The sequence below is a fragment of the Haemorhous mexicanus genome, chromosome 28 (assembly GCF_027477595.1).
Source record: "Haemorhous mexicanus isolate bHaeMex1 chromosome 28, bHaeMex1.pri, whole genome shotgun sequence".
In the NCBI taxonomy this organism is placed as follows: domain Eukaryota; kingdom Metazoa; phylum Chordata; class Aves; order Passeriformes; family Fringillidae; genus Haemorhous; species Haemorhous mexicanus.
In genome coordinates, this window is record NC_082368.1 from 1447793 (window position 1) to 1462329 (window position 14537).

Sequence of the window (14537 nt, forward strand, 5' to 3'; positions counted from 1 at the left end):
CAGAGCACAAATTCCCCCATGTAAGACTCAGATGATTTTAACAGCATCATCCCTGTGACTCTTTGGCACTCTCCACCCTTCTCAGAGGGAGAAAACACCTTCCCCATCCAGGTCTTGTTAGAACACCCTGGCTCTTGAAAAAGGTTCAAAGCAATGATTTGCTGTCCTGTGTGATCCAGAAACAACCTAACACCCTCTTTCCTTCTTGCCTCAGCTGCTGGGCTGGATTGAGAGCCCCTCTGCACCCTGTTCAGGACAGCCCCAAAGCCAGAGCAGGCAGCTCCCTTCAGCCACAGCTTCCTGAGGAGAGGAGGAAGGACTCAGGAGCCCTTGGTGAGTGCAGATCTCTCCCCTCTGCAGGAGGCAGGGGATGCACACACACACACACAGACACACACACAGGCAGGCTGTGACTCACACGTGCCATGAGGGAGATGAAAACATCTGAAACCACAAGGGCTTTGCAAAACCTGCCTTGTGAAAGCCTCTCAGGCTCACAGGATGTTTCCCTCCAGCGTCACTGGCTTTTTGGAGCTCTGGCCTCGTGGAGCTCCTCAGAGCCAGGTGGCCTTGCCAGAATCAGACATTAAGATGGATCAAAGTCACGGAAAAGAGATGACAAAGAAAGTCAGACACGAATCAAGGAGATCTCAAGTCAGGATCAAAAGAAGAATTTCCATAGTCAAAGGTCAGAGCAACTGCTCCAGGCATTCTGAAAGGTCACTGAGCTGAACACAGCTGCCAGCTCCCTCCTCACCCTGTGCTTTTTCACCATTATCTGCGGTCAAGTGACACTTGAGACACTGAATTTTTTTCTTTCCATCTTAAAAACCAGCAAATATTTACAGTATATTTCTTTTGTGCCAGGTGGTCTGCTCAGGCAGATCACCTCAGAGGCTGCCAGAAGTGCCTTTTCAGAAGGGAGTTTTTACTGTGCAGGAGAAGCACCAGGCTGAACTGTGAGCTGAGAACTCAACCCCTCCACTTAAGAAGTGGCTTTCAAGCCTTTCTGGCTCAGCCTTGCCCATTGAGTTAGCAGAGCAAAGCACAGCCTGGCTTTGGGAACTGCTGGGTGACACAAATTTCATCATCACCTGCTGACGTGTGACAACAACGCTGCTGCTCCCTGGTAATGAGCAGCAGGAACTGTTCAGATGAGTCTCTTCCCAGTGCAAAGTGTCACACGTGTCCCACGGCCCAGGGCAAGGCAGAGCCAAGGCAGCTCTACTGACATTGTCCCTTTGAGTCCTGCCTGAACCATAAAAGCCACTTTCCTGAGAGGCCAGCAGCTGCCACAACACTGCTGGGCCTTTTCCATGATGTGTCTGCAGCACATCCAGGTGTATTCCTTCCCCTCTGGCTGAGATAAGCATGAAATATTGGTATATAAATTATTATATACATTATATATATGTATATTTATATACATATAATAGCTCTATTATTACATTAAATTGCATTATATTATATAATTATATTACATTATAATATTATATGATATATGATATGATATGATATCATATCATATCATATCATATCAATTATAATAAAATATATTTTATTTATATAACCATATACAATTTCATTTTTAAAAAGCATTAAATAAAAATCCCCAGTCCATTACATATTTGGCTCTCTCATTCCTAAAATGCATTTATTCCCATTGATCCCGAGGCTGGGATGTCCTGCAGCAATCTGGGAGCTGACTTCCTTCCTCACTGATTTAGGAGCTGGGTGTCTGTGCATCCCTGCTCAGGAGCTGGGAATCATCCCTGCCAGGGAGAGCTGGGAATGCCAGAGGGCTGGGAAATGTTTCTGTCTCTTCCAGCAAACCCCTTTGGTTTAGGTGCTCCTGAGGCCGTGGGGCAGGGGCTGCCCTTCCCCTCCCCAGGGCTGGTCTTCTGCTCTGGGAGCTTGGGCCAAGAGCCAGGCTGCTGAAAAACACCCAAACTGCCCAAGGGGGGCTCCTGGGGCAGGTCCCAGCCATGGGGCTGCACCCCAAAGCAATATTTTATGGTGGGAAAGCCCCCACAGTGGTTTGAGCCATCACTCTGTGTGTCACTGCATGGTGTGTCCCTTCCTCCAGCCTGGGCAGAGTGGAAATACCCAGGGAATGTCACTGGTCCTACCATGGAACATCCAAGAGAGGGATCACAACCTCACCCGAGCTCCATCCTCCTGCTGAGCCAGGGCCAGCCCTCACTGCCTGAACCCCTGAACCCCAGGCCTGACCCAGCTGGACCTGAGCTCAGCTAAAACCAGGCCTGGACCTCGTTACTCCTCTGGGACTATTAATTCATCCCAGACCAGAGTGGACAGGGCTCGGGGCAGCTTGGTCTGATGGAAGGCGTCCCTGCCCAAGGTCACTCCCAACCCAAACCATCCCATGCAGAAATTTCCCCCTTCCCTGCCCACCCAGCACAGGAGGCTCCAGGCTCCCTCAGTTCTGCTCCTGTGGGAGCTGGGAATTCCTCTTTGGCCCTCAAAGAGAGAAGTGTCAGGTTTTCCCACCCTTGTGCCATCAGCTTCCAGCGCCTGATGCCATTTATCCCCCATGAGCACTCCCTAAAGCTGGTCAGGGGTTTGGGGAGGAAAACCACAGGCTCACTCTACAGGGAATTTCCTGGGAACCTGCAGTAATGAAGGAGCTAAAAAAAACCCCAGTTAAAAAAGCACCAATAGTGTGCTAAATATTTCATTTCCTCCAGCAGGCAAAACAAAAAATTCCCAATCCCCTGAGGTGGAGGCAGCTCCCAGCCCCCACGGCAGCCAGGGCTGATGGATGGTGGATGGAACATCCTGGCAGAGGCCCCCACACTGCCACGTGCCCCCCTGGAGGGAACTCCAAAACCCACAGAGTGCTCCTTCCCTGCTCCCTAGCACTCCACAGGAATGGGATTCAATGACCCTTAAGGTCCCTTCCAACCCAAACTGCTAAATGATCCTGTGCATTCAATTCTCTCAGAATTCAATGTAATTTGAATTTTTGATGGGAAGGGAAAGGGTGGGGAGAGTTGGGCCAGGGCATGTGGGGCCTGTGGCTCCTGGTGCCAGCAGGGAGGACGATGGGGACACATCCCAGCCCAGCCCCATGTGCTGCTCCCCTTCACCTCCCCAGCCCCACCCTGCTCCCAGCCCTGCCAGCAGCAGGGATGAACTGCAGCTTCTGCAGCCCCAGTGAAGTCACATTGCAGAGCTATTCTGAGCCTGGCAGAGCTCTGGGGAGTCAGAGCTCATCCGGCTCCACCGTGGCCTCAAGATGCTGGAGTGTTACATATTTTATAAAAACCACCATGCCAAAAATATGATTCCAAGTGCTTGGCTGGAGCAGAGGAAAGCAGCGCATGGGGGTGATGCCAAGAGCCTGGCATTAGAAATGCACCAGCACATAAATAAAATAAGAGCACTTAGGAGGATGAGCACAGAGCTGCCTCCTCTTTGGGACAGTGTAGGCTGAACTCCTGGGCAGGTTGAGAAACAGCAAAAATCTTTCCTTGTATTCTCTTCCCAGTGCTGGTCCTTGCCATGGCCCCCCCGGGGAATGAATTCACCAGCCCCACATTTACTGGGGCACATTTGCAAAGTCCCTCCTCAAAGGATGCTCCTGGCCTGTTCAGCAGCTGCTGATCAAATTCTGCCAGCTGAAGTTCAAGAAGGTAGAAATTCTCCCCAAAAATCTCTTTGAAGGGAATCCAGTGCCTTTCAGGCATCTGGGATGTGTTTGTTCAACATCTGCAAGACTGTGAGGTACAGGAGTTGATGCAGAGGACAAAGGTGTGGGATTATACATCTGTTTTCCACTCAGATTTACAAGAGACAATGACTTTGGAGTAGCAAGGAGTGGTTGGAACAGCTGATGGATGCTTTACACTGGAAAACAACAGCACAGAGAAGCTGTGCTCTCACTTTGGTACCCAGAAAAGCTCCAGCCATCCCGAGGGATCAGCAGCTCTGCTTTTCCCACTGCAGGGCTGTGAATTAAATGGATATTTTTAGAGCCTGGCAGAGGTCTGAAACCACAACAAGGGGGAAGTTTCCCAAAGATCACCCAAAATCATGATAGGAACACAAATAGCAGGGACACTTTTAAAATTCTTTGGTTTTTTTCTCATTATTCCTTGGGATCGACCTGTGCCAGTCAAAGTGCCAGGAAGCAGCTGGGATAAGAGAGGACAATTTGCTGTGGTGAAGTCACCAGCTCAGCTTGCCTGGCTCCAGGGGCTGGAAGCCACGGGGACAACAGCAGCAGGGCTGTGGCCAGGCAGAGGGGATGGCAGCAGGGCTGTCACATCCCACCACAGCTCGGGGTGGCAAACAGCTCAGCTCCCTTATATTCCACGCACACCCCTGCCGAGCTGGGAATGTGCCCGGAGGGCTTCGCCACCCCGGGGAACATCCCGGGCAGGAGCATGAGCACGGGCAGCGTGTGCCAGCCGTGTGTGCCGGCTGTGGGGGTGATGAGGGGAGCCTGGGGGGGCTGGAGGGGCGCTCGAAGGATGATGGAGAGCGGCTGCTCGCAGCGCCGCAGCTCCCGGTCGCTATAGCAACCTGGATATCCCTCATCCCATCTGATGCCTCAGCGCTGCCAGCCAAGCGGGGCTGCTGCAGAGCGGCGGGCTGGGTTAATTTACTGCCACCCCTTGCTGGATAACCCTGGATAAGCAGGATCGTGCTCCAAGCCCCCTCTCGGAGGCTTTCTCACGTGCCCCGGGGGCGGCCCTCGCTGCAGGCAGAGCGCTGCGCGGGCGCGGTGTCACCGTGACCTACTTAGTGCGGGACACGGTGACATCATGTCCGATGCCAGCGGCTCCCCGGGGCTCCGCACCGCCGTGGCCGGCAGCAGGACTGAGCTAACCCGGCCCCAGGGCACATTCCGGCCGGGGGAACCTCGCTCTGTCAGCACGGGACACGTCTCCCCTCCGCTGGCCTGGAACAGCCGCGCCGGCTCCTGCCTCTATTTGCAGAGCTGATCTGAAAACCCAGATTTTTCTCCTTTTCTAATGGAAAGAGAGAAATTAGCTAAAGCTTCCGAGGACACAGAATCGGCACGAGAAGAGAGCTGCCCTGCGCTGAGGCTGCTGCGGCTTTTTCCAGAGAGCGGCTCCGACCCCGCGACCTTGGGGACCCCGACACAGGGTCACCCTCGGCGGGACACACACGGACAGCCCCCCACGGCTTTAGGGCCATCCTGCCGCCACCCCCAGGCCATTCCTGCCTGTTAAACCATGGATTCTTGCGGAGTGGGAGCGCAGAGGGAGCGGGTGCTCGTGGCTCGGGGCCAGCGAGGAAGGCGGCTCCTCCTCCTCCTCCTCCTCTCCCAGCATCCACACGGTGACACTTCAGCGGAGGAAGCTGAATCATCCTTCAGTTAATGACAGGCTCTTAACCTGCTGGTGAGGAGCCTCGCTGAGGTCCCTCCTCTTAAGAACGCCCAGAAGGAGAAGCGCTGGGCACAGGGACTGTCCCAGCCCGGGGCTGCTGCTGTCCCTCCCGGGAGCCCTGGGATGGGCAGGACGTGCTCCCTTCAAACACACAGTCCTGCCAAAGCAGGGAGAAAACCACGGCCCCAACCCCGCGGAACGGGCGGGGAAGGGAAGGGTCAGGCTGGGGGTGAAGCAGGAAGGGGAAGCAGCACAGCCAGGGGGGCTCGGGGCACAGCTCTCATTGCTCCATCATCAGCCAGGGTTTAGTTCTGAACCTCCTGCTGTGTCCCTCTGATCCCGGGGGCAGGAGCACACCCAGAGCCCTTCGGAGAAGCCTGAAGAGACCCAGCAAATGTGCAGGGCTTAAAAAGGGGTTAAACGCACCAGGAGGTTGGAAGAAAGCCAAGGAGCAGCTTGGACTGAGGTTGGTGCTACTGAAAAATCCCTGAGCAGAGCCCAGGGGTCTCAGGAAGAAGAACCCAGATCTGGAAGTGACTCAGAGCCCTCGGGTTTGTTGCTCCTGGGATGGTGTTTGAGGGATGTCTGAACAGGTCACAGCTGTTCCCGGGGTGCTGGGGGCCGGTGAATCTCATCCACACCCAAATTCCCCAGCAATGCTGGTTTGTAAAGAGTCCTGAGGAAATCTGGCCTCTCCCCCAGCACAAAGGATGGGGATGGCTGGGCATTGAGGAGAATTCCACGGCAGAAAAGAGAAGAGGAGCAGTAACTGCAGCAGGGAATGGGGAGGTGGATGGGTCAAGGAGGAAGGGGGAGATTTCAAGAAGGGCAGGAGGGAAGAGTGAGCATGATTGGGCTGCAGCAGTCCCTGCTCCTACAATGAAGGGAAACGTTGCTTCCTCCACCAGGTAAAACTGCCCATGAGGGAAAGCCCAGCTCGAACCAGCACTGACATCACCTCTGGATCAGCACTGCAGCACCCCAATGACACACTCTGAGTCTAATCAAATTTCAGACACAATGGAAATCACCCCTGTTCTGCCTGGGAGCACCAGGGTGAGCCAGGGCTGGAAACACAAAGCCTGGGGAGAACAGAGGCTGGGGCAGTTTTGAAAGGAAGATTTTCCTTCCATCACAAAACTTTAAAGTCAAGGAACCAAGTCCTGCCATTAGTGCAGATATTTGAAAAGGAGAATTTCAATGTGGATTCCTAATGTCCTCTCCAAGGAGCAGGAGCAGTGAGAGCAGCCTAAGCTGAGGTGACAGCAGGCCTGGCAGGAGGGTGGCACCAGCCACAGGCACTCCTGGAACACAGAGCCAAGCTGAGAAATCTAAATCCACCTCAAACGACCAAGGGCAGCCTGTTGTCTGCATTTCAAGCCAGATGATTCCTGAGAGCACTGAAATTTCCCTGTGTTCCCTTAATATTATGCATTCATGACACTGCAAGGCACCAAGGACGAGGCTCGGAGCCGGGAAATCAATTTTTCATGTGACAGCAGAAATGACAGGCAGGGTTTTAAGTGGATTTCATGTATTCAGAGAGGTTGAGCAGACAATTTGAGGGTTATTATTTCAGGAGCATTTACTGAGATGCTCCAGAGTGGTCTCAGTATCACTTCTGCAAAGTAAAGGGCTCTGAAGCTGCAATCCCAGAATGAAAACGCTGGCACTTCTGCTTCCCTTTGTTCTCTTTATTCCCTGATACATTAGCACAATTCACATAGGCACAAAAAAGGCAACTTGCTGTGAAGAGAGACAACTACATCTTATTTAAATACCTGACCTATTTCTACTTTTCCTTTGCCTCACTCCGTGAGGAGTCTGGATTTGCAGAAATAGCTGAAAAAAATGTGTTGGATCATGTGAAAAATGCTTTTCCCTGTGGCAAAGCTGGCATGAAAAACAGATGCATAAACAAAGAGATTCTTACTTATAGAAATGCAGAGTTTGGAGGGGAACTGCACATTGCCAGGCTGATTCCCAATGTCACAGAATGGTGGGAGAGGACCTGAAACCCATCCAGGGCCACCCCTGCCATGGCAGGGACCCCTCCCACTATCCCAGGCTGCTCCCAGCCCCAGTGTCCAGCCTGGCCTTGGGCACTGCCAGGGATCCAGGGGCAGCCCCAGCTGCTCTGGGCACCCTGTGCCAGGGCCTGCCCACCCTCACAGGGAGCAATTCCCGTTCCCAATATCCCATCCATCCCTGCCCTCTGACAGTGGGAGCCATTCCCTGGGTCCTGTCCCTCCATCCCTTGTCCCCAGTCCCTCTCCAGCTCTCCTGGAGCCCCTTCAGGTCCTGCCAGGGGCTCTGAGCTCTCCCTGGAGCTTCTCCTCTCCAGGTGAGCACCCCCAGCTCTCAGCATTTGCACAACATTTTAATTTTCATGTTGGGCTGTTCCTGCAGGACAACAGCTCCATAAAGACAAGGTGGACACACAACAACCACATGTCTGTCAGCAGCTGGCCCTCCTGCAAACACAGCCAGTCCCACGGGATCTGCCCCAGAGCAGCTTGCTCAGCAGGCAGCTGATCTCATCCCAGGCTGGGATTTTATCAGGCAGGGTTTTAATGATCTGAGGAGAATCTCTTCCAGCTTTTGGCAAGGTGCAAGGAGGGTTCAGCCTGAAGGGAGAGGGACAGTGAAGGGCTGGTGCCTGCTGTGACCTGGCAGGGAGGCCACTGGAGCCTCCGTGTCCCTGGAATAAGCACAGGTCAGTTCCCCAGCAGGCTTGGGATGGAGCTTGAGAGCAGAGCCACATCACCAGGCACAGAAAATGCCTTTAATGACTGTCTGGCACAGTCTGCATCCTCAGCTGCAGGAGAATTGATCTTCCTATCTCTGACTGCAGGGAGGGCAAGTTTTCCCTGAAATGCCATTTTTATTTTTGACCCTCTTCCCACACCAGACCTGCTGCTCCATGTGGGTCAGAGCAAAGCTGTGACTCCTGGCAGTGCCACTGCTGCAGCTCCAACAGCATGGGCATCATCCCAGACAAACCACCAGCCTCTGGCCCTCTGGATTCATCCCTCTGGACTCTGCTCTGGATTCATCCCTCTGGACTCTGCTCTGGATTCACCCCTCTGGGCTCTGCTCTGGATTCACCCCTCTGGGCTCTGCTCTGGATTCACCCCTCTGGGCTCTGCTCTGGATTCACCCCTCTGAGCTCTGCTCTGGATTCACCCCTCTGGACTCTCTGCTCTGGATTCATCCCTCTGGGCTCTGCTCTGGATTCATCCCTCTGGACTCTGCTCTGGATTCACCCCTCTGGGCTCTGCTCTGGATTCATCCCTCTGGGCTCTGCTCTGGATTCATCCCTCTGGACTCTCTGCTCTGGATTCACCCCTCTGGGCTCTGCTCTGGATTCATCCCTCTGGGCTCTGCTCTGGATTCATCCCTCTGAGCTCTGCTCTGGATTCATCCCTCTGGGCTCTGCTCTGGATTCATCCCTCTGGACTCTGCTCTGGATTCACCCCTCTGGACTCTCTGCTCTGGATTCACCCCTCTGGACTCTCTGCTCTGGATTCATCCCTCTGGGCTCTGCTCTGGATTCATCCCTCTGGGCTCTGCTCTGGATTCATCCCTCTGAGCTCTGCTCTGGATTCACCCCTCTGGGCTCTGCTCTGGATTCACCCCTCTGGACTCTCTGCTCTGGATTCACCCCTCTGGGCTCTGCTCTGGATTCATCCCTCTGGGCTCTGCTCTGGATTCATCCCTCTGAGCTCTGCTCTGGATTCACCCCTCTGGACTCTCTGCTCTGGATTCATCCCTCTGGGCTCTGCTCTGGATTCACCCCTCTGAGCTCTGCTCTGGATTCACCCCTCTGGACTCTCTGCTCTGGATTCATCCCTCTGGGCTCTGCTCTGGATTCACCCCCCTCTGAGCTCTGCTCTGGATTCACCCCTCTGGACTCTCTGCTCTGGATTCATCCCTCTGGGCTCTGCTCTGGATTCACCCCTCTGAGCTCTGCTCTGGATTCACCCCTCTGGACTCTTTGCTCTGGATTCACCCCTCTGGACTCTTTGCTCTGGATTCACCCCTCTGGACTCTCTGCTCTGGATTCACCCCTCTGAGCTCTGCTCTGGATTCACCCCTCTGAGCTCTGCTCTGGATTCATCCCTCTGGGCTCTGCTCTGGATTCATCCCTCTGGACTCTCTGCTCTGGATTCATCCCTCTGGGCTCTGCTCTGGATTCATCCCTCTGGACTCTCTGCTCTGGATTCATCCCTCTGGGCTCTGCTCTGGATTCATCCCTCTGGGCTCTGCTCTGGATTCATCCCTCTGGGCTCTGCTCTGGATTCATCCCTCTGAGCTCTGCTCTGGATTCACCCCTCTGGACTCTCTGCTCTGGATTCACCCCTCTGGACTCTCTGCTCTGGATTCACCCCTCTGGGCTCTGCTCTGGATTCATCCCCCTCCTTTCACAAACACCCTGCAGGAATTTGGTGCTGCTGCCAAGGCTGCAAGGAAATGGACCTGGTGATGTGCAGGGTTTTGTGCTCCTGTTTCGATTCCCCCACAGACAGGCACATTTATCCAACAATATGACATGGCATGAAGGTTTCCAGCCCAAGAGGGACACTGGTCCTTTCCCAGGGCTGTGGCAAGGACAGTGACAACAATCCTGAGCTGTGTTGGATCCTGTCTGCAGGTACCAAATGCTGGAGCTTCACCATCAGCAGCTCCATCTCAGCAGGCACAATGATCAGAATTATCACCATTTCTGCTCCCATATTTTGAAGCTGTTCTGGGAGAAATCAGCACTTCTGCACATGGCACTGAGAAATTTGCTACATCAACCAAATGCCTGCAAAGCCAAAGCCATTAACAAATCAAACATCCACAGCTCAGGCATTCAGCATTAATTTATTTTGCTGCAGTCATTTCAGCTGTGCAAAATATCTTCCCCTACCCCAGTTTCTAATCTGCCTCCATCCTCCTCCAGGCTCACCACAGTTAAATATTTCACATTGCTCCTGAAAACTTGAGAAACTGAGCTGTGGACAGGGAAAAATGAGTTGTGGAGCAAATGTTTCCCCCAGAAGCAGAGGAAGTCTTTGTTCCAAGGCCGTCACATCAGTTCAAGAGGCTCCTTATATGTTTTTCTAAGAGCCTTTGCAGTGACAAGATGAGATGCCACCACTGTGAAATACTCTCAGGGAGAAGAGCCATCCCTGCTGCCTGAGGGCTCTGCCCCCACCTGGGGTGGCTGCAGAGCTGGAGGGGCACGGCCCAAATGCCAGATGAACCCTTCAGCTCCACACAACCTGCATGGGGAGGGTCTTCCCTCATCAGGACCCTTCCAAACACTCCCCACTGACATCCCACACATGGAGCATTCCTCACTCCAGTTTCACAACTGCACCTCAGGACCTCAGCTTTTCTCACCTCAGGTTTTTGCTGCAGACAGAGGTGGCTGATGGGGTTTTCAGTATAAAAAAAGGAGAAACCCAAGTTTTTGCGAAACTGTTTTCAGTCTCATGACTCTCCCTTCCTGTGCAGCTCAGTGACCTCTTCCTCTTGGCAGCCCAGAGCTTCTCTGCCAGCAGCTCCAAAGGCAGAACTCACTGATGGGAGAAGAGCTGAGGACACCTGGAGCAGGGGACATGGGGACACTGTGACACCACACTCAGACCTTGTCACAAGGCATGGAAAAGAAAAAGCCAGTGGGAAAGGCCACAGGATCAAAGGGAGGGCACAGGTGGGACCCTCACTGGGCAGCTCTCCTGGCACACATCCTGCTCTTACCAAACACTGAGTGAGGTTCTGTTACCCCACAGGCTGGGAATGAAGCAATTCTCTGCTTTACTGGGTGAACCTCCCCTGCTTGGCAGGGCAGAGGATTTGTTCAGATGATCAGAGAGAGTCTGTCAGACCCTGAGAGCCCTGAAAAACCTCCTTAGGTAATGCAAATTTCTCCAGCCTGAAATCCTGCTCCAGTCCGAGAGCCAAGGAACAGAGGAACAGAGGGCATGGAAACCTCCTGCTGCCCAGCCCAGCCTGCCATCACTGCCAGCCCAGGTGAGCTGCTCAGTGAGCCAGGCTCTGAAAAAACCACCTGAGGATGACCTGGCAGCTTAGAAATCCCTCCTGGGCTGTGGTGAGGTGCTGCCCTGCAGCCTCACAGGGAGGTCATGCCTGTGCTGCAGCATCATCCTGCAGCAGATGCTGGAAGGAGTCACAGAACCCCTCAATGGATTGGGCTGGAAGGGACCTCAGAGCCCACCCAGTGCCACCCCTGCCATGGCAGGGACACCTCCCACTGTCCCAGGCTGCTCCAGCCTGGCCTTGGGCACTGCCAGGGATCCAGGGGCAGCCCCAGCTGCTGTGGGCACCCTGTGCCAGGGCCTGCCCACCTCACATGGAAGATTTTCTTCCCAATATCCCATCCATCCCTGTCCTATGGCAGTGGGAACCATTCCCTGTGTCCTGTCACTGCATCTTTTTGGAGCAGCCTTTCCCAGAGGTGATGACACTCACCTGACTGGGTGGATGCATCTTCCCATGACTCCTCTCAGGGAAGAAGCAGCTGCCTTCAAATTGCTGCCTGTAATCATTGCAGAATTCCTGCAGCACGAGAGAGGAACAGCTGGAATTACTGGCTCCATGTGTGAACACAGGTGACCAGGAGAAAGCAGCTGCTGGCAGGCAATCCTGAGCTCCTTGGGCAGAGCAAACTCCGAGGTCACTCCCTGGAGCTGCTCTTGGCTCTTTCTCTCCCTCCCACAAAAGCTGAGCTGCTGCCAGCTAAAGGTGGTGTAATTAAGGATAACAAATCTGCAGTTCTGTGCTGAAACCTCTGCAAGGACTTCCCCTGATCTTGGGGGGTCTTTCCCAACCAAAATAAATCTGTGATGTTTCACATCCTCCATCCCCTCTGAGCTCTCTGGAATGTGACCCACGAGTGCTGCTGCAGGGCTGGGAGGGAGCTCAGTCCTTGGGGAAGACCTGGGGATGCAGGAGCTGGACCTGGGGATCCATGGAGCAAAGCTGCAGCCAGCACTCAGCAGCCTGTAAGTATGTCTGCAGCTGTAAAACCTGTTGTCTGGCTTTTTCTGTCTGTTTTTTTTTTTTTTTTTTAATATGATATTTAAATTCAAACCAAGTTCTTATGTTAACCTTTGCTGTGCACACAGGGAAAAGCTCTCCAGCCTGAGTCAATCACTGCAAACACTGATTTTTTCACTTCACTGTCTGCAGGTACTTCTGTCTCACCCCAGCAGGCGCTACATGAACTCACTCCATGAACACCACGTCCTGTGACACCAGAGCTGTCCTGTGACACCAAACCCATCCAACCCTGACAGGTACTCGATGCTCCTGTGCCAAGAGGAGGAGTCACACATCCAAACTCTTCCCATTTCTGGGACTAAGCATTGAAAAGCAGAGGTGTGAAGTGAGGGGAAGAAGAGGCTCTCCCTGAGGATTTCATGGTTGCACCTGGTGATTTTAAAGGACTTTTCCAAGCTAAAGGATTCGGTGATTTTGCTCTGCCCCTTGGGTAATTATCCCATTTCCCCTTACAAAGACAAACGGTGCAAGTGAGCCCTGAGCACTCCAGATCTGCTCCAGAGATAACCTGAGGTAAAGAACTCCCACTTGAGATAAAGGAACAAGCGGTAACAGGAGCTGATCCACAAGCTCAGTGTCCCGGGATTTCCAGAGGGAGCAGGAGCCCGCCGACCCAGCAGTGGAGCAGCTGTGAGCAGCAGGCTCAGGCAGCACATTTAAGGGGGGGGGATGAATTGCAAAGGCATCCTGGCAGCACCGGGCTGGGCAGCAGGAGAGGCTCCCGTTCCCATCTGCAATCCCCTGGCATGGGAGCACAGCAGCTGCTGGCCCGTGGGATGGGAACTGGGAGGCAGTGAAGCAAATGCGCAGAGGAAAGGAAAATCACCTTACTGGTAATTTAGAGGTACCTTCATGCTTAACTCAGAGCCTCTGTGCCCCAGAGACGGATCTGAGAGCCCCCAGCCCCCACCCAACTGTTCCCCAGACGGCAGAGCAGTTCTTGCTTTTTTCAATTGATGCAAAGCCCCTCTTTCCGTGCACTATCCATTTCAAAGCAGCCAGTTGCTGTTTGGGAATGGGAAGCTCCCGAAGCAGGCAGGTTTTCCCTGTGGAATTATCCTGGTGCTTGTCTCAAATTCCCAGCCCTGAGCTGTCACACAGCACTGGGCTGGCTCTACACGGAGCTCAGGCTCCCCTGCAGTTGCCAAGGACATTCAGCAGCCCCTCGGGAGTGCAGGGGGAGCACTGAGCTCGTCCTGGCCTGGAAGGTCTCTGTGCTCTCCTGCTCCAGCCAGAAGCAGCCCCATCACTCTCCTGGGCTGCTGAAACATCCCCAGTGTTTCCTGCTGACCAAGCTGAGTCTCGGAGGAGAACTGGATCCTCCCACACTGGAGAAGCAGCTCCTGCCCCTCCAGCAGCACCTCTGTGTCCTCTCTGAACAGGAACCCACAGCCCAAATCCAGCCCTGTGTGCACTCGAGGCTGCAGCCTCTGGAGGCAGCAGGAGCCTCTTCCCAAAATGTTCCTGCCTGGCTGTGTTTCTGCACAGGAGGAGCACAGTAAGGTCATGGAATGGTTTGGGTTGGAAGGGATCTTAAACCCACCCAGTGCCACCCCTGCCATGGCAGGGACACCTCCCACTGTCCCAGGCTGCTCCAAGCCCCTTCCAGCCTGACCTTGGGCACTGCCAGGGATCCAGGGGCAGCCACAGCTGCTGTGGGCACTCTGTGCCAGGGCCTGCCCACCCTCACAGGGAACAATTCCTTCCCAATATCCCACCTGACCTTGCCCTGTGGCAGTCTGAAGCCATTCCCTTGTCCCATCCCTAGGGATGTGATCACTGCACTATTGCTGTCACTTGTCACAGAGCTGAGCTGGTAAAACTCCTGCTGCCCCTGCCTCTCTCTGCCTCCACCTGCTTTTTCTCCTCAGTTTTATTTGATGAGGGAAAGCCAGAAGGCAATGATGGGATGGTTTGGCCATGAACAGAACGAGAGCTTTGAAAAGGATTTTCCAAAAATTCCCTTTTTGTGTCTGAATGCAGCTCCTGAAGGGAAGCTGCTGCTGGGAGGTGCCACTTCCCAGCCTTTAAGGACAAGGAGGTGTTGATCTTAATCCAGATGAATTTAGGATTTTCCTAGAG

At 53.8% G+C, this 14537-nt stretch overlaps 1 protein-coding gene and 1 long non-coding RNA gene across 5 annotated transcripts in view; one reads left to right on the forward strand and one right to left on the reverse strand.

Annotated features, from left to right (window-relative positions):
• The window catches only part of MYO1D (myosin ID), a 158692-nt gene that overhangs the window by 8343 nt on the left and 135812 nt on the right, over positions 1 to 14537 (reverse strand). For 2 of the 4 annotated variants that reach the window (XM_059869530.1, XM_059869534.1), the window contains one exon: positions 11865 to 11951. The exons of 1 other annotated variant lie outside the window; for it this stretch is intronic. In XM_059869530.1, coding sequence (XP_059725513.1) covers positions 11865 to 11951 — 87 coding nt within the window. Of the gene's footprint in view, positions 1 to 10933; positions 10977 to 11864; positions 11952 to 14537 lie in introns of those variants that run through there. One more of the 4 variants, XM_059869533.1, reaches the window with a different exon arrangement.
• Positions 11889 to 12856, forward strand: LOC132339334 (uncharacterized). Its single transcript, XR_009489634.1, has 2 exons — positions 11889 to 12397; positions 12585 to 12856. It is a non-coding gene; the product is annotated as an uncharacterized LOC132339334 (long non-coding RNA).